We start from the raw sequence: 26585 nt of genomic DNA on the forward strand, positions 1-26585 counted from the left end.
AAACAAGTAGAGTTGCGTGTGACTATTTTTAAGTAATTTTCTAAGCTAATTGAGGCGAATTTTGCTGTGTTCCGGGTCCACGCAGAAGACAAAGCCTCATTTTGATGTCAAAATAGGGGACTCAGATAGTTCATCTTCAGTCCAGTGGTGAACCTTGTGGAGCCTTCAAAGGAAAAAAACAGTTTAAAAGAACACACCAGCTGTCGTGTCACAAATGCACAATCCCTCAAAACATATCAGATAACTCCCCAAACCTGTTTCTTGCATATACACTCTCCCTGAAACGTGAGTACCGAGGGGGAAAAAAAGACTTCAAGGTACACCACTTGCACAACAGTATTTTATTTCACACCATAAAATGCAGGAGGTTTTGACCTCACCCTGACAGAGGGTGCAACGGGGTCAAGACGAGGCAGACATGGTGAAATAAAAGAACAGAGGGATGGAAATGCCAACTGGAAACTGACGATTCAATGAAACGCAGATTGCCCTCACATCAAAAAGTTGTTTTTTTTAAATCACCCCAACAGGTAAGAGATTTTAAACCTCACAGCATGGCAATTCACTCAATGCAACTCCTAATGATTAAACCTTTTTTTTTTTTTTTTTAAATCGTTCTACCAAGTTGTGCTGGAAGCTGGGATTGTTTCCTAGACACAATCACTTTCCAAAACATGTTACTGTGAGTGTGTGGTTGCCAGTGAAAACCATTGTTTCCAGTCAGACAGTAAAGACTTGGATAAAAATAACATGATGGGAGTTTAAATAGCATCTTGTTTCCTCTCTTTGCACAGATAAAACCTTGCCTTTAGTCTGTCATCTGGGTTCAACCTTCACATGTGCTCGGACAGGAAGTAAAGAGCTAAATTCACTGTTGGGGAGGTGACGGCACTTTTGAAGTACAACTTTGAAATCCCAAAATGTAAAACACATACGCTACATTACTCTGGAGTAGTGATGTCATGGTTCTGGATTTTCTCCATTACGATACCACATCTTTATATTTTTTGATGCATCTAGGGAAAATTTGCTGGATTTTTTTTTAGTTAACCCTGACAGTCACAAGAAAAACTTTGGACAGCAATACCCTCGTCCATGCAGTCAGCATTATAGTATGCTACATTTCTTCTTTTTTCTAAATAGGCTTTCAATGTTAATGAGCTGCCTGTTCACGAAGATAATTTCACTTCACATTCTGTCTGAATGCGGAAAAGAAAGAATCTCAGCATGACACCACATCAAGTCAAACTGGAGTGATGATGACCAGATATCCCATCACTTCATATTTAAAAATGCAATGATCATTGGTTTCTGATTAAGTTGGTACGCAGCAGACGTGTACTAAACATGATGCAGCTGTCAACAGTAAACTGTCACTCTGGCCTTTGACCTCAACACTGCACAGGTTTGTTTTAATGGTTCTGGTACCTGAGTTTCAACAGCAAAGGAGCAGTGAGAATCGTGGGTAAGGTAACATGGACGGAGATGAAACACCAAAGATGGTTACAATGTAATTAAAAGACAGACATATATAAAGTCTCTGCTTGGGTTTTAGTGACGGCAATGGGATTCCTTTTAGTCCATCTCAGGGGTCTTCCTGTCAGAATCCTCCTCCTCCTCCTCCTCCTCCTCCTCCTCCTCTTCGTCGTCTCCAAATGTCTGTTCCTCCATGTTGATGAGTGAGTGTGAGCGTGCTGCCACCTGAGCGGCCAGCACAGAGTTGAAGCTGAGGACTTCTGAGCCATGGATCTCTGTCAGACGGTCCATGACGGAAACGGCAGGGACTTTGGGGTCCAGGAAGCAATCTAAACCATTGTACCCCTCCCCCTCCTCCAAGACGCCATCATATTGGTGTAGCTCTGATGCTCCTCCTCCTCCACGTCTGCAGACCGACGCTCCTTCCAGCTCCCCATCCTTCGCGTCAGAGCCGCAGCTGAACTCTGTGGCCAGTTCTGCAGCGGGGCCGGGGCTGGGCGTCATCCTGCCATCCTTTGCTTCCTCTTCCTGTGCTTCCCTTCCTGCAGGGTGCCCTGAAGTTTGGCTTCCGTCTCCATCACATTCGGCTGATCCCAGAGAGGGGCCCATGCCTATCGGATCTGACGCTAGATCACAAATCTCAGTGCGGCCTGACGGCGTCACAGCAGCTGCAACAGCAGAAGAAACGCGTCCATGTTAGTTTTCTGTTCTCGGCATTCCAACTAAAGATGCTGTGGCAGGCTCAGATTTATGCTGCATAAATCAGGAGCTGATAGTTAAAAACGACCTTGACAAATGCAGAACGTCTTCTACATAAAGGATGAAGGCTATACATTTCCGATCTTCCAAGAAATCAACCATCGTTGCCCGTGATGTCATTCCAAAGAACTATACCAATGCTATAACATACTTCTGCATAGCTCACAGGTATTGGGACCGTAGACATTACGCAGATCAGGAGAGATGTGATTTATTCCTCAAACCACATATATTTTTCCGGGTGTCCCTTTTTCCGACTTACTTTTAGCATTTTGGACAAGGTGATCTAAATTTACTTGCTATTCTTTTCAAGTAAACAAAGAGTCTAGTCATGTAGCATCATATGGACCCATCTGAGCTAAACAACATATGGAATATCGCATTTGATTTTCTTCCTCATTTGTAGCTCACTAACTGTTTGCTAATCGAACCCCATACCCCCGTAGGAAAGGTGTTTACGTTTCCGACAGGCTACGTAGAAGCATAACAAGGCCTTGAGAAGTCATACGTCACTGCAGACCTTGGTCATCGAAGAGCAGCTGCTTCCTCTTCATCCTCTCCCCCTCAGATGCACGGAAGCCAAGCACTGCTTTGAGTTCGTACAGGACGCGCCGGGACTCCTCCCTCTCCCGACGCTGCCGCTCCCGTTCTACCGGCGACAACATGTCAGGCCAAGATCCCCGACCCTCACCATCGGAGTCTGAGTCAGAGACGTAGGCTTCCCACTCCTTCAGAACAAAGAGAATGGTGAACAATTACATACAGGTGGAAGCCACACGAAGCATGATATAAGGTGGAATGTAACCTCACCAGCTCTTCTGGGACTGGGTCTTTGTCCAAGATCAATGGGTATGATGGAGGATCAGCAGGGATTTCAGCTACAGAAGGACCCCTCGGCTGTAAACCCTCAGTGTTGCCTGCAGAGATGACACACACTAACGTTAGCTGAACAAAATGACCTCACTGTCGGTTCTTAACCCAGGCGATTAGTTACTCCTTAAACTCAGTCACTGTTGAACAACTCTGTTTCTTGTCCCATTTTCTGAAGGAGGCACTTCCTCCATAATTGCTTCTAGTCTCGTGTCATTGTAAAAAAAAGGAGGAAGCTGAGCTAAAAATAGGATTTGACCACATGTGGAAACCAAAATAGTATGAATGGATGTGCCATTATTCTGTTGTGTTTCTACACTGTGGGTTCATATTTGTGTATGGTGCTCGTTGAATCCAAACAAATAACATATATTTTAGTCGTCTCGCTTCTTTACCCACCTGACACGGCGTTTGCCCGTCTCAACATGTGTCCTACTTGGTTAATAGTGTCCTCCCAGCAGCCACTGCTGGCCTGCATGTGAGGCTGCAGCTGGTTCAGACGCTCATTAATCTCCTGGTAACCCTCATAGGTCAACTCTGTCGGCTCGTTGGACACCATCAGTTTCTCCAGGTCATCCTCCAGGATGATCATCCTGGAGTTTTAACAGCAAAGGCAGAGCAATGTTGATGGTAAATCTTACGCCAACGTGAGCAAATCATTTGTGTGCATCTCACTCGCTGAGCAGAGCCTTGAGGTGCAGCTGCAGACTTCTGATGGAGGTGTGAAGGGCGTTCAGCTCTCTGCATTTCTCTCTAGCTCTGCCCATTCTGTCAGAGCCTGTCCTCCTCAGGTGAGTCTCGAAGTGTCGGTGGAAGTCGTAACTACGTTGCACTTCATTCAGGCAACTATCCAGAGCGATTTGAAGGGGTTTGATCACTGTGAAGATGGACCGATGCAGCAGTGGGGCTGGAGTAGCAGAGGCCTCCCCTTCATCTAGCTCCTCAATTCTCCGGGGGGACAAGAGGAGAGCCAGTCGACGGAAACACTCAGAACTCTGTCCAACCCACAGCTGGAAAAGCATCTACAGAACAACATCACGTCTGTTAAATGTAGCAATTTTTTTCAATTTACAAATATTAGTGCACTAATGATCCAAAACAGAAAGACTTAATATAGAACTCCACATCATCATAGCTGTTTCTATTCATATTTCCTTCTGTTGCTCGCCTTAGTGTCCACTCCAGTCTTTACCTTCAAAGCAGGTAGGCTGAAGTCATCTGTCAGCTCTTGAGCCTGTTCATCACTCAGGTGCTCAATACCCAGGCCCAGTCCAAGCTCCTTCAGAGGCACCGCAGACACGTAGTTGGTCACGTTATCGATCTCAGAGTTTAGGGGGAACGTTGGGAGGTGTTAAGGACAGTTAACACACTTCTATATAACATATGATTAAGTCATAAATTAATTCATTAGTGAGTCACAGAATTTAAAACTAAACGACCATCATCACCATCTCAAACATGTACTTATGTGATGAGTGATGACAGTGAAAAAGTTGCATCATTATCTAAATAATAATAATAACAGCTCAATGCGTGAACATGTCACATCTCCAGGAAAAGGATATGCCTTCAGCATGTGGCAGGTGGCTCTACGTGAGGCTCTGAAGGCTGAGCGCAGGGCCCGATACAGAGACTTTCTCAGTCCCATCAGCTGCTGGCCCCGTGGCATGGCCCCCGGCCCCGCCCTGCTAAAGGAGTTGGCCGCACTCACCCTGTCGAGCAAACTTGACAAGTGAAATGTGATACAACTGTGGAGACATCCCAAAGAGGCAGGGCGGCACACAGAACACTGACGACCACAGACGACATGGACAGACAGAGACAAGTCAGACACGAACGGCGGACAAATGTACTATAACACAAAATTGCAGAAAAATGTTTTTAGAAACTGATCCATCTACGCTGTCTGCGTGGCCAATAAGAAGCTGTGGCTGCATGATTAAGGATAAAGATGCAACTAAAGGTAAACACTGTTTCCCACTAGTTGCCTACAGACAAATATGGACACAAACAGTGACAGAGGACAAAGACTAACTAAAATGAGGATTATAAAGATGTGACATTATCCAGACAGGAAATCAAAAATGGTGCTATTATGTCATAATCTGAGGAGCAGAATCAAATCAACACCTTTTTTTTAGATTTAATGTAGTCTGGCAGAATTAAATAGTGATTGGCAAGTTTAAATAAATAAAGTCAATGTAAGGCAGTAAGTAAGTTAACCAACACAGGACAAATGACTGAAATAAATAGGCTTCAATCAGGCAGTGATGTTATTAATCTAAGATTAAACTGAATGGGTGTTATATATGTGGTTGGGTGTAGCACTAGAACACTTACAGGGTGAAACCTTTGGAGATGACCTCGGTCTCCTGCACCAGGCGCAGAGCTTTGCGAGATAGCCCAGTCAGAGTCTTTCCATTGTGGACGAGTGTCTGGAGATGTGTGGCCTGGGTGTGGATGGCTCTCTGCATGGAACCAAGTCTCCAGAGCATGACCCCTCTCAGCCCCACCCAACCCAGCACTGCCAAGCAACATGGGACTGTAGCCAGGGACCACAGGCCCCCAGCTGTGGTACAGAGACCCAGCAGCACTGCTGCCAGGCCAATCAGCCCTGCTGTGTCCCTGAAAGCAAAGAACAGCATTTCAGCAATGGCCAGTGAAGACAGCAGGATCGTGTCCTAATTCTAAAGTTCAAGAACTAATCTTTTTCTGAGCCTGGATATACATTTCCTTTCCGTTTCATGTGATCAGTGGCGAGTTGAGGAAGCAAATCGTCAGCAAGCATTTGAATTTTATCTACTTTACTGTGGACACATACCATAAAGAGGGCCTGGCTATGAAGCTTGGTCTGGGTAGAGCATTTGCTCGACCTGGCGATCCAGAGGGCGAGGAGCTGAGGGTCAGCAGACTAGGGTCCAGCAGCTCGATTAACTCTACATCCTCCTGAAGCAACACATCCTGGTCTAGAATGCACCTTACAGAGTACTGACCAAATACACTGTCCTGATAAAAAAGTTTGGAGAATGGAGAGATGCCTATAATTAAAACAGAGTAAGGTAGCCGGTTTCACTGCCAGCGTTCCTTTACATTGTCTTTTTTACATACCAGCTGCTGGCCTAGTTTACGAGTTGCAGCCGCTTGGTGAATCGGACTCCATGTCCACAAAGTTTCAGCCAGCCTCCAGAAGCGACCTCCCTGCAGGTGACGCACAATAAAGCTATTTAGGCAACAGCTCAATCCAAGCGTTATGCAGTGGTTTAAAATATTTTACAGCGGATCAGCGAAGAGGAAGCCTTTTCTATGTTTCATAAAATATTCACTTGCAAGTCTTTGAGTCATTGCCATGACTTATTTTGTTTCCTGGCATTATTAAGACTGTCCCAGGAGAAAGGCTCATTCAGGCTGCAACAATAAGTGCAAAATGTGTTTGGAAAAAATACTCAAAAGAGGGCAGACAATGCTTCAGTAGTTGCATCAAAGACTCACTAGAGTGTTTAGTGTATTAAGGTGTATAGAAATGTCCAATTTTAATAAACAACACCCTTAAATTGTGGGAAACGTTGCAAGATTTTCAGGCAAACTCTTAAGACTCAAAAAAAAGATCCCAAACTGTAATAAAGGCTAATGGTGAATAGGATGTACTTTTTGCTAATCTGCTTAGTTTAGGATTTAGTTTTGCATGCCCTGACTTTAATAAAACATTGTGTTACACTTAGACACCAAAACATACCTTTATTAAGTTGATACTAAACCTGTTTGCTCCAGCTATCAGGACATGATTGATTTAGACTGAGCAGCTGACCATGGGTAAAGCACAAGTGTTAATAATCCAAAGGCTGCAGTAGTATTGATTGTTGATTAGAGAGTTTCAGCACAGGTCAGGGACAGATCATCTGCCCTTAAAGTAGGCCATAGCAGTGAACTGGGTTCTACACAGCATCAGAGTTGTTAATCCAACCTGACACCACCACAAAGAGATGATCCAAACCATACATGCTTATTAGTTTTCCCATTCTTTATTCAGCAAAGACACTTTCAGTCTGATGGTGTGGATTAGCATTTAGGAAAATACCTTTCTATGAAGCTCAAGTAAAAACAATTAATGATTTAAAGACAAAACAGCCTGCAGTAAAACTTTGGTTTTATCTGAGCACCAGGAAGCTGGTCACCAGGGAAGAGCCAAAATCTTTCCTGTCTTATCCAAATCTCTCATCCCCCTTTCCTCCTTAGAAAAACAGCGTAAGAGAGAGGAAGCGTGACACGTACGGAGAGTTCCTGAAATGAAGCAAACAGCACTGCTTCCCGTCACAGGAGGAAGGAGGAGACAGAGGAGAGCCCAAGTCATCTGATCAAGAGCTTCTCGGGATAAATTAGTCTCTATGAATCACAAGTCCACTCAGACTACAGTCACTCACAGATTACTGCTAATAACACACAGGCTCTTTTGATTTTGGGGTATTAAAGCAGGCAGCTATGACATGGTTACAATGTGGTCAAATAAACATCAGCAACAGCAGGGGAGTCAAGAGGTTTACAAAGGAAGGAAACTTGTTACAAGCCAGAGATCAAGTAACATCAAATACCTGCACCAGTGTGGAGGACGCTTGTGTCATCATGTCTGACTGAAGCCGAGTACATAAACTGAAGCAAAAGTAATAGGCTGTGTGTCGCTGTGTCCTTGTGTGCGACTCTGTTTGCATTCAATAGCCAAATTAATTATGGACTGTCTGACTGCACATATCAGACTGAAAACACATGTGCACATCTACCCAGACTATTTTACAGTGACAGAGACACACACTCCTCCAGCTACTGAAAAAGGAAATTGTTTTGTAGGAATATATCTGCAGGCAAATGGAAATTCTTGAAATAACAGACAAAGGTACCTATTAATAAGTAATATTTACATGTTTGCATCTAATCAAATTATTTGCTACCTACTCAAAATGCCAAGTAAGGTAAAATTGCAGATCTAAAAATTAAATAAAGGACTTTTTCCTACCCAACATGTTAAAAAAAATGTATGCTAATTTCTTTAATTTTGCTTTTCCAGGGCTTTACCTTTGGCAGTAGATGTAGCACTTGATTTACAAAGTAATTGACCACTACAATGCCGCCTGTCAATGGTGGTGGTCAACGAAAGGGTGGCTGGCTTATGTAAAGCTCCAGCTACAAGTTACTTGCCAAGAAAACTTACAAGAGTCTTTGGTGGATTATTATCGGGATTGGTGAGGTCTCCCTCTGGATCGATATATTCTTCCTCCTGCGATGCTATTGGACATGTCTCGAAGTCAGTGTGCCCTAGATCATGCAGGTACTGGAAAAGAGGGGAGTTCTGCAAAAAAGGAGAGGCTTACAATAAATTCCGGTGGTTGGAAAGGATGAGAGAGAACGCTTAAGATGACACTCATTTATATTTGGCTCTCATTGTTTCCCAATGTGAATCCACAGGTGTCTATACTCTGAAAAGGAAGGTTGAATTACCTTTTCCCTCAGGATTTATCAGCTCAAGTTTAAGCACCACCTTCACCCAGTTATCCATCCTTCAGGCAGTGTAATTTTTAAATATTCTTATATGGGAAACAACAAATTGACATGAGAAGACACACCCAAGTTATACCTTAGATCTCTTTCCCTGCATGCAAATCACATTACACACCTGACCAGTCCACTCTACACTGATGCTGTCTGCTAACTGCATACATTTATTAGCCCCAACATCAAACAGTAAAGCATTATCTAAAAGATGCCAGACCCAGCTCGCCAGCAACTGGTAATGCTCCGTTGCATGGAAAACATTACACTAATCACCACTGTTGTGTCTTGATGTTTCTGCACAGCTGCACATGAGCATTCAATGCACCTATTACATATGAAAACACAACAAACCGTGGACCCATCGCTCTTTAACAATTAAATGCGACTCACATGCATTGTCACACGAAGTAGCAGCTCATGTTGTCATCATCCAGATGCAGTAACGTGTGTGTGTCTGTGTGTGTGAGAGACGATTTTTTTCTTACTTCCCAGAACCGACGCATTGGGTCTGGCTATCCACACCCCATCTCTTAACAACCAGTCTGGCTATGACGAAACACCAACAATGCCGTGAACCCATGCCCAGCTCAGCCTCTCATGACCACCAAAGCTCCTTGGTAGACACACAGTTAGCAGTCGGCCAAATATGAGGATTGAGGATTTGTTTTGCGCTGTCAGCTAATGCCAGCAGAAAGAAACAGTTGTTTATTCGAGGCTAGCATTTCTAGCTCGTTATGTTGTTTGCCAAAGCTAGCTATAGTATGACAAAGCATCAGTTCCAGGTTTCTATAACAAGCCAGCCGGCGATACAGACCTCAAAAACCACATCTTCGTCAAACTCCTCAGTCATTGCTGTCCGCCATTTACAGTCAGCCCGTTTAGCGTTCTGAAGTTATACATGACAGTAGTCGAAACGGATACGGTCGGACTGCCACTGAGAAGTTAACAGTTAGCCGCTGGCTAAACTTTGTGCCAAACTTCATTACCCACAATCCCCAGTTCCATCCGCCGTGTCTGCGTTCGAGCTGCCTCACGCGGCTACCAAAGAAATTGTCTCCTTGGAAAACTAAGCAACGATACCGAATGCCAAGTAGCGGAAAGCCTCTCCCACAATACCGGAAATCTTTTCACAATAAAATCTAAAGCACAAAAACAAACAGAATTTTAATGGAACGTTGACAAAATCATGATCAACGTTTTATCATTTTCTCAGATATGTTTAAATAGAAACAGATTTTTCTGCCAAATGTTATGTTTGAATGTCTTGACAGGTGTTACTTCAAAACTAGGTTTATTTTTTCAAGTCTAAACGGAAAAAGATTGTTCTGCTATATTCCACTTGACATTGTTGAGAACAGCACCGTGGCTGAAAAACTTCGGGAAAATGGAAAAGTAACTAGCGTAAAGATTTTATCCGTGCATCCGCTGGAGAGACAAGGAACACCACTGATGGATCTATAAATGTCCTGCTAGAATAGAATCTAAAACTGGCAATGGTGTCGACGGAGGAAAATCCACATATTTTCTCGCAATTCCATTGAAAGCGAATTTACTCATGGAGAAAGAACCAAGTCGGGAGTCATGAGCACAGGTTTGTTTCGTGGGGGAGCTAACTTAATTTAGCCAAAATTCTGCTGTGCGAGCGACTTCTATTCCTCTAAAGTTGAAGTAATCAAACTTTCGAATTTACCTGCAGAAATTAAAATAAATAGCTAAGATTTAGCGTTGATACATCTGACAGAAACGCTCTCCGTTTTTTTTTTTTTTACCCCAATCGCAATGAATTAAGAGCATTTCGTACTAGGTTTCGTAAAAACACCATTCAAGCTTCAGACTTTGCGATTTCTAACACATCACCATTGCTTAAAATCCAAAACATCCCACACTGTTTAGAATTACAAGCTCTGGTGCAAATGGGGGGTTAAATCCTTTGTCTTGAAACATCTGTCCTGCTGTCGAACCTGATATGGAGCCATCATGGTAACTTGTTTAAATTTTTCCATCTAGTTAAGTTGCAGAATTCGTCAAAAGATTGGAAATTATACATACATTTGTTTTATCGGTTTTGCACGAAATATAACACAGCGATTATTTCCATAGTGCTGTGTAATAAAGCGAAAGCACTGGGGGATTGCATGCTTAATTTACAAACATTACTTTGCCGAATTGAAAAAAGAACTGTTAGCAATGGATGTAAATACTTAGTAATCGCCCACACCACCTTAATAGCAACGTTTTTACGACCAGTGACTATATTAAGTGCTTTTTGAACCAGGCTCCGTCCTCTCCTTTCCCCAAACATCCGCTCGCTGACTCCACTTATTTTCTGTCGGCCCAAAGAGCCAAGGTATAAAAAAATATTGATGTTATGGGCAGATTCAGCGTTTATATCGATTTATTTCTTTATATAAATACATTCGGTGCAATACATTTCTGTTAAAAAAAATATGGGAGCAAAATAAGGCAGAAAATAACTGAGCGATTAGAAGACAAAGTATTGCTAAACTGTTTGTTAATATCCACCATTTTCTTCATGGTTTCAGTTTTCATTCCCTAAATTATTTTGCATTTTAACATAAACCCTCCAGCACTCTTTGAGCCTCCCGGTGACCTGTTGACCCTGGATTATAGCAAAGCTTGCAGCTGTCATTTTCTAGGAGGGCTGGATGAATCATGTTTGATGCTGGTGTTGCAAGATTCATTATTTATAGGAAGTGTCAGTACCAGGATTTTCTGAAATATCTTTTCTTTGCCTGCAGGTGTGAAGAAACCTCCACTAGCTCCCAAACCTAAGCTCCCAGCTACCGCCAAACCCTGTCCCCCACCCATCGCTCCCAAACCGGGTCTTCTCCTCCAGTCCTCGATAGTCTCCCAGCCATCCCCTTCCACTCTTAAAAGGACAAAACCGGCTGTTGCCCCCAAACCATGCATTCCCAAGTACAGCGCTTCATCCCCTCCCGTTTCGCCCCCACCGCCTAAGCCAAGTGATCCCATTATCCTTCCACATGAGCAGGAGGAGATTTTAGAAGAGAGCCTATCAATTCTCAACTCCAAAAATGGGTTTTTATCTGAGACTAACAAATGGGAATTGGATTACATTATCCCAACCTGCCCCAGTGGGGTCGAGGATTCTTCTCGGTGTCACCAGCATCTGAAAAATGGGAATACGACTGAAATTAAACCTGAATTGCACAAAGAGTTGCTGCAGAATGGGGTTTCTGCCGAAGTCATGGAGACAAGGCCTCAAGAGAAAGCAGAACATCAGGGGGAGAAGTGCGAAGGTAGCAGAGAGAGCAAAAAGCCCAGGGACAAACCTCAAAGGCACAGACACCTGGCAAAGAAGGAGGTTCAGGAGAACACACCAGACACTTTAAAACATACTGAACGCGCTACTGTTGAGCCTGATCTTTCAAATACAGACGTACAGACTGAGGCTTCCATCTCTCCTACAGGTTGTAAATCAGCCTGTGATGTTGTCTCCAGCATCTCTCCTCAGACTTCGGAACCCCTTCAGGTAGAAAAAGACAGCGAAGCCATCACCGACGCATCAGCTCCCAGGTTAAACGCTGACCATCCAGTCCCTGCTGCCCCAAGTAAGCCTCTCCCGGTCCCCCAACCGCGCAAGCTTAAAAAGCCAACCCTGGTGAGGCAGGATGGCGTCGAGGGCAGCACCCACGATCAGGCAGTCAGAGAACAGATGCAAGAGGTTGAGGTGAAGCTTGTTGGGCTGGCGGTTTCTGAAGAGGCTGAAGACCTCAAAGGGGATGTATGTGAAGACACGGCAACACCAAAAGACTCACATGAAGGGGATGAGGACAGCGATGCACCCACCCCACCTCCCCGACAGACCTCCCTCTCTCCTCGCCTTCAAAGGTCGGCCCAGATTCCTTCCATCTATGACAAAAGCACATCCTACTCTACAGCCCCACTGTCACAAAATGATACTGTGGGCTGCGACAAAGATGAGGCAGAGCACCGTGTAGATGATGATGAAGAGGACGGGTACGGTGACTTTGAGCGTTACCCAGTCACTCACAGCCTCCCCAAACAGATCAAACTGGGCTGCCATCCTCCTCTTGACGGCACAAGGAAAGCCTTCTCTGCTGAGGATCAACAGTCGCCAAAGGCCCCTCCCAGGAAACCACAGAGATACAGTCTTCCAGCACCCCCTTCGCCCTCTATCTGCCCTCCTGCACCTCCACATGCCAACACCCCGATGAGGGAGCTACCTGCGCCACCTCAGGAGAAAACAGCCTGGCGCTTTACTTTCTTCAACCGGCAGACGCCTACCAGGAACAGCGTGCCCCCAAAGAGCAGAATTCCAGCTTTGGGGGGTAAGCAGAGGGCACAGTCCTTCTCAACAGCAGACCTGGTGTCCCGCACGGACTCTCAAAAGAGGAACCTGTCCTTCCGAAAGCTGCTGGAGCTCAGGGTGTCTGTCAAGATCCTGCCAAAGCTCCTGGCCAAAGGAGGCCAGTCTCTGGACTGTACCAGCACAGAGTCGAACCGAGGGGGGAAAAGCACGGAGCGGCCCAAGAGCTGCATCGGGGAGGGTGACATTCATGGGGAGGAAGATGTGGAGTATGAGAACGTTCCACTGTACGAGGAGATCCCAGAGTACATGAACCTCCCTTTTCACAATGCCAGACTGGGTTGGCCCCATGACCCGGAAGCAGCCGATTCAGACATCTATGAGGTGCAGGATCCTTACCACAAATACCAGGACCACGAGTATGAAAGGTAAAAACTGGTCACAGTCAGACAGCACTGATAAAATCAACATTCCACACTGTACTGTTTGTGAAGGGGGGAAAAACCTACTAAATTTAGGTTAATCTAATTCAGTCAGCTTTGATATAATTTGTGTAAAAAGCTTCTTGATCTCTGTAAATCATCAGTGCAATTAAGGGATTTTAGCAATCACAATTAACACGTGTCACACGAATGTCTTACATTTATAAACACAGTGGAAAGAGACAGTTCCCTGATTAACACCGGCTGGAATGCAACATTCCAGTCAATTATGTCCCTATGTAATCATATTTTCTCATTTTGTGCCTAAAAAGGTCCACCCTTACCTATTTCTATGATTTTATTTTCATAATTGTGTAAAGAATTTCAAACACAAGAGCTGCAAATCTTACGTTTTGCTGAATGATCTCAAACGGGCGGTTGAAGATGGTGTGTAGATGGAAATATTTAAACAGCAATTATCAGCTAAACTTCCAAGTTTTAACAAAATAGACTTTATGTGATGAACAATGGCTGCTTGTCTGCTCGCGCGTGGGAGGAAAGAGAACCCAGGGTTGCTACTGGGAGCTGTGGCCGATGTGCGTCTCATCTGGAGGTGACAGGTCGTACAGGTAACATGGGTCGTTTGTGTTTACATGAGCGTGAACATCAGCCATTGTGGCCCCAAATCTGAAAAGGAGCGTCGGTGTGCAGCAGGTCAGCCTGTTTTCCTGTGGGTTATTTTCAGTGGCCACCACAGGAAATGTCTGAGAATCTCAGAAACGCCACACAGCTCTCTAGAACAGGGAAAATAAACCTCCAGCAACCACCAGCCTCCTCCTCCACAGGCTGTCCACCCTCACTTTTAACCTTATCACTCCATTTTTCTCCTTCTATGTTGTGCAGAGGGATTTGTTTGCAAGCAACACAGGGAAATGTGCTTTTAACTGGCTATCATCTCAGTTCTAATAGTTATGTTCTGCCATTCCTGCATTACATGGATGCTTGTGGTGATTTCTGTCTTAGTTTATTTGCACCTTTTGCACAGAATAGCTGAAAAGATGAACATTTTTGCATTGCACAGCTCCGATAAGAAAAGACCACAACAGGGATGTTTCCACTGGTTAGAGTGGGTGCAGCACGTCCATGTGAAGTTCATGTGTTCTTTAGCACCAGGAGCACAGTTCTGGCTGCTTTCACCAAGGATCAGGGAATGAATCAATCAAACAAACCCTTTGTCCTAAATCTGTTGATTAGGATGTTAGAGAGGAGAAAGAAGGAACGAGTGATTTTGGCCTGTTCCCCAGCCGTCCGAGCAGCTTGTGAAAGGAGCCACAGGCTGTAAACAAATAGCGCTCCATATCTGACCCCATGTGTTGGAATGCTTCACTGGAGAGAAACCTCGACAGGGAAAGAAGCTGAGGAAGAGTGTCGTGATTTTGTTTTTTAATGCTGGTGGGCGAGAAAGGAGGAAGTGGCGACGGCCGAGTCTTGCTGATGAGAGCGAGTTTGTGCCAGGACGCAACATCTATGAGGTCTGTGAGCCCTCAGACAGCCCACAGAGAAAAGGAGATGACAGCGGCACCGGAGGGGGAAAGAATCACATCATTAAGTCTTCTTGCTGTGATCTTAATCCATATTTAAACTGCGCTTAAACGGACAGGACGGCGCAAACATTGGTGAGAAACACGTGTTGCTGCTTGTACAAAACTGGCAGACGATATCTTCAGAGAGCGAGGCCAAGCACGTTACTTACAGATAAACACTGAGAAGAAGAGGGTTCTGGTTCAAGCCCTGGGGAGGCCAAAACTTCAGATGTGTTCTGATAGCAGGGGGAGGTGCCAGGACACCTTCAGAGCTTCTCATGAGCATGGTACCGAACCCACAAACGCTTATATAGGGCCCTGTGTGGATCTGGCAACTCATTCAAGGATGTATGCTTCGCCCACATGCAGCCAGGACGGGCGCCAGCACCCCCCCATGACCCCAAAACCAAATAAAGCGAAGAAGAAAAGTAAGGAGTAGGCAGTATTGATGCATTGAATATCAGTATTATTTTAAATACAAATCCATATAATGTGTAAACAACTGGATCATAAGCTATTAAATAACTGACATAGTGATGTGTTTTTTTTTTGTTTTGTTTTTTGCAAATGTCTTCCATTAAAGCAAAAGATGGCTGACTTTTCAGTCAATATTCAGATCTTGATGTGAATGTAGAAGGCTTCTCAGTGTTAGTTCTGTGGCAACAAATAGGTTTTACAGTTACAGATGCTATCAGGGTGTGAACCTCACTTTCTTTGTCTTCCGGACATGTGAATTATTCCTGACTCAGGAGCGTCTAATGACTGGAAGATTAAGTGTGTTGCTCAAAAACCCCACTCAAGATGGTGCTTCGTGTTTGTTTATGGGAGGGTTTGACTCTGAACAAACACTCTCTCTCCCACCTTCTCTCCCTTGCTACCTCACTCTGTCATTTACTACCTCACTGTCTTGTGCCTTTTTGTGTCCGTCATGGCGAGCAGCGGCTGGCTGGGGCAGGACATCTACTCTGAGGAGGAGGAGGAGGAGGAGGGGAGCCACAGCTCCGACGAAGAGGACAACAGCTCCTCCTCCAGCAAGGAGCACCTGAGTGAGGCAGACCGACAGGTAATCATCTATTTATAGCTTCAGTTGACTTGACAAGACCGGTTTTAAGATCTCATGTTAATCCTTAAGAAAAAGGAAATGCAAATTATTGTCACTGATTAAACTTCACATATGCAGTTTTGATGCAGCCGTGCAGTATTTTTAGGTTCACATCAGTGCAGAATCCCTCGGAGTTCTCTGATTTCCCCCCTGGTCTGAGGACATGCACCATAGCTTGATTGCTTCCCAAAATTCTGCTTTTAAGATTAAGATTAAGATGTACTTTATTCATCCCCGTGAGGAAATTGAATTGTAGTAGCAACCTATACAAAGTATAGAAACAGAATAAATAAATACAGACAAGATTAGAACGTTACGAAGCATATATATATATAATATATACATAATATAATATATACATATTATAAGCATATATACATAAATATAGAAGAAAACAGAAATACAATTGCAACATAAGCATTACACAATTATTGTTATTGGCTGGGTTAGGATGAGTTATACAGTTTGATGGCGGATGGCAGGAATGACTTCCTGTAGCGTTCCTCAGAGCAGCGAGGCTGCAGGAGTCTGCTGCTGAAGCTGCTCCTCAGTTTGTCCACTGTGTTATGGAGGGGGTGGGAGGGATTGTCCATGATTGTCCACAGTTTCAACACCATCCTGTCCCTCTCTAACTCTAATATCTGGTATTAAAGGTGTACGCACACTTTGTTTCATATTTTGTACAAGAACTACTTGTACTTGTACACTAAAACTACTGCCTGTTATTTTAGCTCGAGCAGGATATGGGGAGTGTTGCCCTCTGTTTGATAAATTATGTTTTTATGGCTATACTGAATTTCTGTGTTGATTATGTTGTCATGGTGACCTTTTAGCCTTCCAAGCCTTTCTGTGCGTTCACCTGGTGATGTCCAGGTCAACGTTCCCGCCTTGACAAAGCACCATACACATATTTAAATTCATTTCTTCACCTGTTCCTCGTTTATGCCGCTATGACCAACAGGAAATGAAATGGATATCCACAAGGAAGCACGTGGCCGACAAGTAGACCAATCACAGCTGTAAGGTTTTTGAAGAGGTGTAGATTAGGCTACAGTGTAAGGGACCGATTTGGGTCCTCGATCATGGTGCTGCTATGACAGAAGGGTTGAAGCTTAACACACACAGTAGAAAGAAGGTTATTAGCTGTTAGTCTGGGTCATGGAAAGAAGGCACCTTAAAAAGATCTCTCCAGTGATGAAGATTGAATGTGTGGCTGTCAGAGTTCAGGTGTTTGTGTGGCGCTCGTCTCTTATCGTTTAGCCAGAGAAAATGGAGCTCGACGCCAACGTGTAAAGTCATCAGGTCGTTGTCGAGATTAGCCTCGTATCTCTGCCGCTGACCGGCATGTCACTGCAGCCCCTGGAGACCGCGCACGTGTTCGCTGGCAAGCATGTTTGTCGCCTTTTGCAGCTTTCAGAAGTGGCTGGAGTTTGGGGAGGGGCTGAGCTAACGCAGAATGGTTACAGGTTCAAGAATAGCTCCGTTTTTTTTTTCTTTAGTCCTCTGTGACCCTGTCACGATACTGTCAGCACCTCACATACATGTAGGCACCGCTGTGACTAGGAGGACATTTCAGTCTGGGGATGAAGGGGGGGGGTGGGGGTGGGGGGCTGCCACCGTCCTAATTAAGCCATTGAGAAGCCGCCCCCATGACCACACACATCAACAGAAAGACAGGGGGTGAAGACATTTTTGGGGCTGCTGCTCTGTGGATGTTGTCGTGGGTGCTTTTACTGAGCGAGAGGGTTGATCATGGTGATCTGCAGCGAGCCTGTAAGTGATCAGGCAAAGTCCGGCAAAGCTCTCGCCGTTGGTTACAATGAATGTTTTCTGTTTTTTCCTGCCTGCAGCAACAAGATGAGATGAGGAGGAAGAAGGTGATGCACATCGCCCAGGAGATCATGAGCTCTGAGAAAGTGTGAGTAATTGTCACCGCTGTCCCCAAGGAGCCCGAATCAGCTACATGACCCACATCCTCCTGTTTCTTTCCAACAGATTTGTGGATGTCCTGAAGCTTCTTCACATAGTAAGTGTCCTATTTACCCGACCATTCTGCCAACATGGTTAATCACTCAGGAAGTGTTTGTTTTGCATGGCGATCAAAGGATAGAGTCACATTTGTGATTTCTTGGCTGGTTCTGTGTCTGTGTCCTTTTGGAGTTGACTAATGTGCTAATTGTGCAGCCGACAGTTTTCAAAGTTGAATCAGTTTCAAAGCATTTTGTTTCCACCTACGGGAGCAGCAGAAGGTGAACGCCACAAGTTTTGGCAGAATCAAAAAGGGTTTTTTAGTGGCGTTCCTTCAGTAAAAAATAAATTAGTAACTCCATTCATCCAAGATCATTTCTTGGTTTCTTACTGTCATAAAAAATAAGTTCAATCCGGATATTAATAACAGCCAGTAAAAATTTTGCATAGTTGCTGTTATTGAGAAAAAACTTTGCATGTTTGCCCCGATAATATTAAAACTTTACCCTGGTCCGTCCCAACTGCCTGTCTGGTTCCCAGCCTGCTGTTTCAACAGTCAACCAGTCACACACTTTGCTCTTGAATGAAAACAAGCCTAACAGGAACCATGTGACAGGCTGGCATCCGTTTGCCGTCATGACGTGGGCGAAATGGGGCCGGTCATGTGACTGCGCTCCACTCTCTTTAGCAAATTGCACTGAGGGAACTCCCAGGTGAGCGGGTTCAAAACTGAGAGCGTGGGGGGTCCACCTCAAATGCATCTTTAGGGAAACAACCTCGGAGTTGGTTTAGAGGATGGGTCTGTGGCTGATGGGGGTGGCTGTCCAAGAAAAGAGGTCAAATTGCATTCCTCTCTTTCGGACGGCCTGGCCGCTCCACAGCTGTTTCCTCAGGCCACAGAGATGACCTACACACACACACACACACAGACACACACACCATAGATAGTCCTGTGAGTGTGTGTGTGATAATGATTGTGAGCATGGTATACAAAGACGCAAGGAGGTATCCAGCAGATGTGATACAAAGTCCCTAAAGTCTTATCATCGTCACAACGCTCCTCTTATTATTTGGTCTTTAGTTTGTTGATCGGTTAGCGTGTGTATACATGTGTGTGTAAGGAAGAACACACTACACGAGGACATTATAATCCTGCATGGCCTCACTGTTTCCTTCCAGGTGGATGTGTGTGTTGGCACCATGGACAAAGTCAAGAGTGCTGTCTCAGCTATGTGTGTGTGTGTTTAGACGCAGAGTAGGCGTGGAGAAGGGTTTCATTGATGAGGTCATAACCAGCTGCGATTACACTGTCACATGTTTTCTCACCCTGTGCAAATGTGCATGTGTGTCTTTTTGTTTAGTTTTAACAACCTTCGTTCTCTTCGTTCAACCTCTCCACAGGACTTTCGGGATGCTGTTGCTAAGGCGACACGTCAGAATGGGAAGCCAGTGGTGGATGAGCGGATCCTCAACCAGATACTTTATTACCTACCACAACTGTATCAGCTCAACAAAGACCTGCTGAGGGAGCTGGAGGAGAGAGTGGCACAATGGTATACACACACAACCCTCATTCACTTCTGCTAATTAATGAGTATTTCCACAAATATTGCTTGTCCATCACCAAATAGTGGAACAAGCTCGTGTGTAGGTGTAAGACTGTTCAGTTTGTCACTCACCTCTACACTAACCAACTGATGTCTCAGTTTTTAACCCAACTTCACTCTGAAATGTATTTTTTGATGGTCTGGGCCCCACAGTTTTGACTCAGTTAGGATAAACAAATATAGCCATGCGAAGAAATAACTCTTATGTTTATTGATTCAAAAAGTGCACATCCTCATCTGACCTACTCAGAGTTCAGTCTCATTCCTCCTGAGGGGATGTTGCTACAAATTCAAAGGTTTATGATGTGAGCTGCAACTTGAGCCTCCTGCTGTAGATTTAGCCTGCTGGACAAACTGGGTCAAGTGGTTGAATGAGCATTTCCTGTTGCTCAGTTGTAAAGGCCTCTGTCCTGACCTCAGCACTAAAGAACTATTTAAACATAACACTCGGGGGTGTCTGTGGCCATATTTTTACCGACCCTGGAGGGAATTAGAGCAGAGATCTTGTTTGTAAACCTCTGTGGCGTAGTCAAAAGGCTAACGCCTTCAAATCTTGACTCGGGTCATCGGGAAACTCAGCCGATAGCGATTATACAAGTTTTGTTGGACGATTGACCAGGTCACGGCCCGGCCGCACTCAAAGCTACTCGTTAGAACCATTTCTGAGTCGGTTAAATGCTGACGTGGTCATCTCTGGGCTGTAAAGGGCTGCTTCCTGGTTTAACTGATTTACTGTAAATGCTGTCACTTTACAGTGCAATTAACCATTTTACTAGACAGCTCGAGGGATAACTCTTGCTATGTTATTCTCACAAATGAGTTACTTCCGGTTTATTTGTTGACGTTTGCTGATTATTTTGTTTTTTTACCCCACTGATGTCAGATTTTTACCACATTAGCTTCTAAAAATGAACACATGAGCACTTTAAATGACTCCAAAAACTATAAACTACCTGATTTGCTGTTAGCTTGAATAGTCAAAAGCAAACAATTTGTCAAATGACTGAACTATTTCAACTGTTTTTCAGTTGAAAATGTTGTTTATGCTTGTTTTGATTCCAGGAGTGATCACCAAAGGCTGTCTGACATCTTTGTCCAGAAGGGGCCTTACTTAAAGATGTACTCCACATATATCCGTCAGTTTGACAACAACGTGGCTCTGTTAGACGAACAGTGCAGGAAAAACACGGCGTTGGCTGCAGTTGTCAGGGAGTTTGAGGTAAAGCACATCCCCCTTTTCCTTTTTTACTTCACTAACAACCGACACCTATGTGAACACTTATTTTCCCGGAGGTGGATTCATACATGACTCCTTGCTCGAAAGACATTTGGAGACATCCCAGTTCAGCTAATTGTAGCTTTCCAACTGTAACAGCCATCAAATCACAACCTTAACTGCCTTTTCCCCCTTTTTGGCTCAGATGAGTCCGAGATGCGCCAGCCTGGCTCTGAAACACTACCTTTTAAAACCGGTGCAGAGAATCCCTCAGTACCAGCTGCTGCTCACAGGTACAAACACACTTCAACTTCCCATCTCTGTTCCGCAAGTAAAACGTTGGCTCAAAACGTAATTCCAGCCTTGACATTATCAGTGTTGGGGTCTTTTCAAGGTACTTTATTACATTTAACACCTAGTTTTTATTTCTTTGTTTATAGTTTAAAGGACAGAGGGAAGTATGTATACTCGTATTGTCCTACAAATGTCTGCATATTTAACATGGCTGATGCGTTTTAGAAGCCTCAACAATAGCATTTGCAGTGTTCTCCTCTTTGAAATTGAAACTTGTTTCCAGATTATCTGAAGAACCTTCCAGAAGACTCAGAGGATTACAAAGACACACAAGGTATGACAATCCCCTTTTATGTTTCCTGTCTGTAAAGTGTACAGAAAGAATTGATCTGTTTTGATTGTAACAGACACTATATAAATACAGATTGATTTGATTTGATTTGAGCTGTTTCCTTTTAAATCTTTTGTCCACATAGCTGCCCTCAGCATTGTGAAGGAGGTGGCCAACCATGCTAATGATATCATGAAGCAGGGGGTAACATCCTATTTCATTTTTCAAAAGTTTTTTCTTTCTTAGTCCTAGATATTCTCCTCACCTTTTCTACATGATGCTGTGTTTCAGGATAACTTCCAGAAGCTGATGCACATTCAGTATAGCCTCAACGGCCATCATGAAATCGTTCAGCCAGGCAGGGTGAGTCTAAAGCTCACGTCTTGTGTTTTAAATGACTTACCTTTGTAACTGCGTGCTTCTCCATTGTCTAACAATAATCAGCCCTGGAAAATCTATTTTAACTTTTTAACAATAAATGATTAACAGTATTCTTGTTGTTTTTGTTGTACATTCAGTACTGTGGGCAGCAGCTGCCCTCTAGTGGTAACATGATGGCTAGTGCAGATATATATGTTCTAACTACCGTACTCAACCACTCGTGTCCATGTAAACATACTGTATTTATCCCTTCACCTGCAACACCTTTCAGTGGTGATAGATTGATTGAGACCTAATGTAATACAGAATATAGCATTCCAAAATGTATTTTGCAAGGTAGTAGAGAAGATATGTAGCTCTTTTTTGTTCTCTTTATTTATTTTATTATTAAATTGTTTAAATATAGTCAGTTCTGACCCAAATTTCCCACTATGCAGGTGTTTCTGAAGCAAGGCATTCTGATGAAGCTGTCCAGGAAGGTTATGCAGCCGCGGATGTTCTTCCTGGCGAGTGAAATTGACACATTTCTTTCTAATTTTCCCTCATTCCTCTTTTAATCTGAGTTTCTTTATCACTCCAGTTTAATGACGCACTCATGTACACAACACCGGTCCAGTCTGGCCAGTATAAATTCAACAGTGTGCTCTCTCTGGCTGGGATGAAGGTTAGTGGTTTTTTTTTAAATCCAAACCCTCATTTTTGGCTCCATAGATGCATCTTACATTTATGTAGATTTTATCCCCTCTCAATTAAGCTACTTCAGCTTCTGTAGTAAGAACATTGGTCATTAGTGGTTATTTTTTAGTTGCTAACCTGTTGTTTATTGGTTCCTGGTGTTTTACAGGTGAGTAAACCCAGCCAGGAGGCCTATCAGAATGAGCTAAACATCGAAAGTGTGGAGCGCTCCTTCATTCTGTCGGCCAGGTCAGCAGTCAAACTGTTCATATGTAGGCTTTATCCGTTGTTTGTTGCCGTAGTTGATGATGTCACGTCTCGTCACTCCCAGCTCAGCTACAGAGAGGGATGAGTGGCTAGAGGCCATCGCCAAGGCCATAGATGACTACACAAAGAAAAAAACAACCTTCATATCCAGCAAAAGTCAGGAGGAGGTAAATCTAAAAATCTGTTATTGAATCATCTTGATTGCAGCTTTGTTAAGTTTTACCTGTTAACATAGGTGGAGACCATTGTCGATGACAGTGCCCCTTTGGGTGCGAAGGCTCCTATCTGGATCCCAGACCTGAGGGCCACCATGTGCATGATCTGTACCTGCGAGTTCACCCTCACCTGGAGGAGGCATCACTGCCGCGCCTGTGGCAAGGTCTCAACCCCTCTCACAACATCGGCTCAACCATCCCACCATTTATTAATGTTCTCTTCCCCTGACTGCTATACTATGTCTTTGATAGGTGGTGTGTCAGGCCTGCTCTGCCAACAAGTACTACCTGGAGTACTTGAAGAACCAGCCAGCGCGTGTGTGTGATCACTGCTTTGCTAAGCTGCAGGAAAACAGTAAGTAAACATCATTATGACCTGTTGGGACCTGGGTTGAGAAGCAGAGGGTTCTTGGTTCAAGCCCCAGTGCAGACAAAACATGGAAGGTGTTCTGTTGGTAGGGCAAGGTGCCAGAACACCTTCAGAGCACTGCTGAGGTACCCTTGAGAAATGTACCAAACCCCAAATTGCTCATGTGATGAACTGGCAGCTCATCCAGGGGGGGACCCTGCCTTTGCCTGTTGTATACCCTGTGATCCCAAAAGGGATAAAGTGGTTAAGAAGATGAGATGAGACAAGAGCATTTCAACATGAATTTTGATTATTAAATCCAATCTTTCCTGTGCTCAAAACTTCATTTTTTGCTTATATTCAGTTGTACCAGGAGGCCTGTTGATCATAAATAAACACATAGATCTGCATTGTCTCAGACCGTTACATCTGTATATTTTACAACTGCTGAAATGACACTTTGAGGTCGTGTTTCCTTTAGGTAGTCGTTGTGCCTCTACATCAGTTTCTCCCATCAAATCTGGAGCATTTTCCTTCACAAGAAAACAGAAGAAAATTCCTGCTGCACTAAAAGAGGCAAGGAAAACAACCTTTTACATTCAGCTTTGCATTCAGACGGGGAGGTAAATTACTTAAATTCATCCCATCTCGTGCTGCTTTTTTCAGGTTTCTGCCAACACAGAGAATTCCTCCATGAGCGGCTACTTGCAGAGGTCAAAAGGCAACAAGAAGCACTGGAAGAGGCTTTGGTTTGTCATCAAGAATAAAGTGCTCTACACATACGCTGCCAGCGAGGTACTCAGACCTTGTGATTTATGCAGAATATTTACTGAGCAGCCAGCTGGCATTTTGGTTGAGTTCCTGTTTTGCCCTTCAGGATGTCGCCGCTTTGGAGAGTCAACCTTTGCTGGGTTTTTTCTTGAGAGAGGAGAAGAACGGCCCGGCTCAGAAGCTGCAGTTCAAGTTGTATCACAAAAATACGCTGTTTTACATTTTTAAAGCTGATGACATCCCAACAGCACAAAGGTATCCGAATATTATAATTCTGACATCAAACTTCTATTCATCCAACCTGTTTCGCCGTGTCTGTAAATCTCATCTGTAAATATGAAATGAGATATGACCAATTAATGCCGTTTTGTTTTAAAATGATTTTACTTTGTAAAGTAATCAAATAGTAGATATTTTACAAAATTTGTGTTTTTTTGTCTATAGGTGGATTGAAGCCTTCCAAGAGGCAATGATTCTAGAACAGTAACTTAGCTTTGTGGAATCATGGACAACTTATGACCCCTAACTGACCTCAGGTCAGTGGTCACCAGCTCAGGAAGGACTCCGGATGGTCTGTTATTTTAAACATGACCCCACTTCAGAGTGCCTCAAACTGTGCGGGGCTGCAACCAGACTGCTTCTACCAAAGACCTGGATTCTCTTTTTTCTAAATATATTGTGTCACCCTCTGAGACTCAGCGGCATCTGTCTGGGGTGTCTCCTTATAGTCACAGCTGTGGGTCAAAGGTCAAGTCAAGAAGTGTGTGTGTGGAAGTGACACAGGAAGTTTCAGGGATATTTTTAGCTCTCGGGAGTCTGGGAGCCACATTTAACCACAAGGATGAAGGAATTCAACGCATCTCTCCACCATTTCAGCACATTGATGTTTTTAGGCCTATTGTTATTTTTTTACAAATACGTTCATGCTTCGTAAAAGTTTCTGAGTGCTATGATCTTAAATATGTGTCACCTATTTATCGTAAGTTAGGATTTCAATATGACAAATCAGGAATTTTGTGTTTTAAACATTTCCGTCGTTGATTTGGAGTTTTATCTTCTTTTAAGTGAAACTCAAATCGCTTAAACCAAAAAAAAAAAAACAGCGTCCTGGAGAAAACTGGAAATGCCTTTTTTTTTCCACCCCATAATATGTTAGCTAGTCTATTCCATTACAAATTTTTAATGGGTAAAACTGTAATTGTTCAATGAGAAACACCATTGCCTTGTTGCAGCCAAGAGCTAATATTTATAAAGAGATGGAATGCTGGAAAAGTGTAGTCTTAGGCTTATTTTAGGAGTCAGGGTTTCTTAGGAAATATACTTTTCTTTTTAAAAAGTTTAAAGAATTCTGCCTATGCAAAGATCAAGTAAAATGAGCAAAGGCTTTGGGAGATGATGAAAAACATTTTTGATTTTTCAGAAAATGTGCCTTATAGCTCCACTGATGAGATACTGTATCGTAACGTAGGTGCTCCATCAAGAAAGTCCACTAAATAGGGAAATTTAAGCATCTGGATTGCATGTTGATTCCCTTTTTTCCAGGGTACTCTGGGTTTTAGCTTTAACAACAGTAGCAGGCCTGGTTTGTTGTCTTCTGTTGCACTACCCCATCCGGAGGTGATTTCACAGTGAAAGAAACCCAAATCCTACTTCTGTACTAACAGAATTATGATCCCCTTGCTACTGTCTCATCACATGTTTCAACAACTTCAGAGTAAAGATGTATAAAAATGCAGCAGGCTGATTAAGTGCTAGCCAGGAGCTACCAAGCATGCATTTGTTCATTGTTATACGTTAATGGTGAGCATTTGCTAACATGTACTCTATCAGAGTTAGAGTCTAGTATAAGCAATGATGAACTGTCAGGCAACAGTTTTTATTAAAATAAATATAATGTCTATCTGGTCTCTGTGGTAATTCCCTGTTTTTGTTAAAAGCTTTGAATGCGAGCCTCAATGTTGTAACTTAAATACCGATACTTGTTGGAAGCTATCGTTCAAATGTCAGGTTCATCTATCATCTAGGATCTCTTCGAGCCTACAGTTTTTTTGAGGGATAAAAAAAAAATGTTAATGAGTGACTCATGATGCCAAAGCTTTGAATTTTACTGGGGCTTTGTGCTCCATTTACCCCAAATCTCCCTGAGCTGTGACTCTGTTCCATCCACCCTTGTGGGGCAGCAGGGTAATGTGTGGGCTACTGAGAGGCTGTCTTTTATTTTATTTAAAAAAAAAAAACAAGAGTTCCTGAGGTCTCTGTGCATTATCTGTCAGAATACATTAGGTTGCTTTAAGGAATTTCCTGTTTTACATTTTGCTTTTTGGCTAGGTATTGACACCATAGCACATAAAACTATATATTTTATAATTATTAGGGAAATCCTATTTTATGATTACATATAGACAATTTCAAAATACATTATTTCCATATAACATTTCTTTTCAAG

At 43.5% G+C, this 26585-nt stretch overlaps 2 protein-coding genes across 5 annotated transcripts; one reads left to right on the forward strand and one right to left on the reverse strand.

The window, feature by feature from the left end:
- Window positions 1–326: 326 nt before the first annotated feature.
- Window positions 327–9670, reverse strand: vezt (vezatin, adherens junctions transmembrane protein). Of its 4 annotated transcripts, none has more exons than XM_011613261.2 (12): window positions 9461–9670; window positions 8306–8443; window positions 6214–6303; window positions 5927–6111; window positions 5446–5730; window positions 4671–4817; window positions 4298–4445; window positions 3781–4127; window positions 3505–3698; window positions 3046–3152; window positions 2756–2963; window positions 327–2144 (listed from the first exon to the last, which is right to left on the reverse strand). In XM_011613261.2, exons 1-12 carry the CDS (start codon window positions 9494–9496, stop codon window positions 1576–1578), a joined length of 2454 nt encoding a protein of 817 aa, XP_011611563.2. In that variant the 5' UTR covers window positions 9497–9670; the 3' UTR covers window positions 327–1575. The 4 variants fall into 4 exon arrangements, with proteins under 4 accessions (XP_011611563.2, XP_011611562.2, XP_029681417.1 ...); XM_011613260.2 differs by having other exon boundaries at window positions 4671–4829; XM_029825557.1 differs by lacking the exon at window positions 9461–9670 and adding an exon at window positions 9132–9437 and having other exon boundaries at window positions 4671–4829.
- A 294-nt stretch (window positions 9671–9964) lies between these two features.
- Window positions 9965–26039, forward strand: fgd6 (FYVE, RhoGEF and PH domain containing 6). Its single transcript, XM_011613263.2, has 21 exons — window positions 9965–10237; window positions 11406–13386; window positions 15903–16026; window positions 17916–17983; window positions 18061–18091; window positions 19435–19586; window positions 20703–20859; window positions 21062–21149; window positions 21434–21484; window positions 21627–21685; window positions 21773–21844; window positions 22300–22368; window positions 22443–22526; window positions 22707–22786; window positions 22869–22971; window positions 23040–23183; window positions 23272–23374; window positions 23850–23944; window positions 24035–24163; window positions 24246–24394; window positions 24584–26039. Exons 1-21 carry the CDS (start codon window positions 10228–10230, stop codon window positions 24624–24626), a joined length of 3792 nt encoding a protein of 1263 aa, XP_011611565.2. The 5' UTR covers window positions 9965–10227; the 3' UTR covers window positions 24627–26039.
- Window positions 26040–26585: the final 546 nt, after the last annotated feature.

The sequence above is a fragment of the Takifugu rubripes genome, chromosome 18 (genome assembly GCF_901000725.2).
Source record: "Takifugu rubripes chromosome 18, fTakRub1.2, whole genome shotgun sequence".
NCBI lineage: Eukaryota > Metazoa > Chordata > Actinopteri > Tetraodontiformes > Tetraodontidae > Takifugu > Takifugu rubripes.

What these genes read in the sequence shown, in the direction of transcription:
- vezt (XM_011613260.2), bottom strand. Translation starts at nt 9,496, where the DNA reads ATGACTGAGGAGTTTGACGAAGATGTGGTTTTTGAG. An exon ending in ATAGCCAGGCCCTCTTTATG is followed by an intron (nt 5,731 to 5,926) that starts GTATGTGTCCAC and finishes CTTTGCTTTCAG; the next exon opens with GGACACAGCAGGGCTGATTG. An exon ending in GCTGCTCTTCGATGACCAAG is followed by an intron (nt 2,145 to 2,755) that starts GTCTGCAGTGAC and finishes CTGCTGTTGCAG; the next exon opens with CTGCTGTGACGCCGTCAGGC.
- fgd6 (XM_011613263.2), top strand. An exon ending in TGAGTGAGGCAGACCGACAG is followed by an intron (nt 16,027 to 17,915) that starts GTAATCATCTAT and finishes TCCTGCCTGCAG; the next exon opens with CAACAAGATGAGATGAGGAG. An exon ending in ACTGCCGCGCCTGTGGCAAG is followed by an intron (nt 23,184 to 23,271) that starts GTCTCAACCCCT and finishes TGTCTTTGATAG; the next exon opens with GTGGTGTGTCAGGCCTGCTC.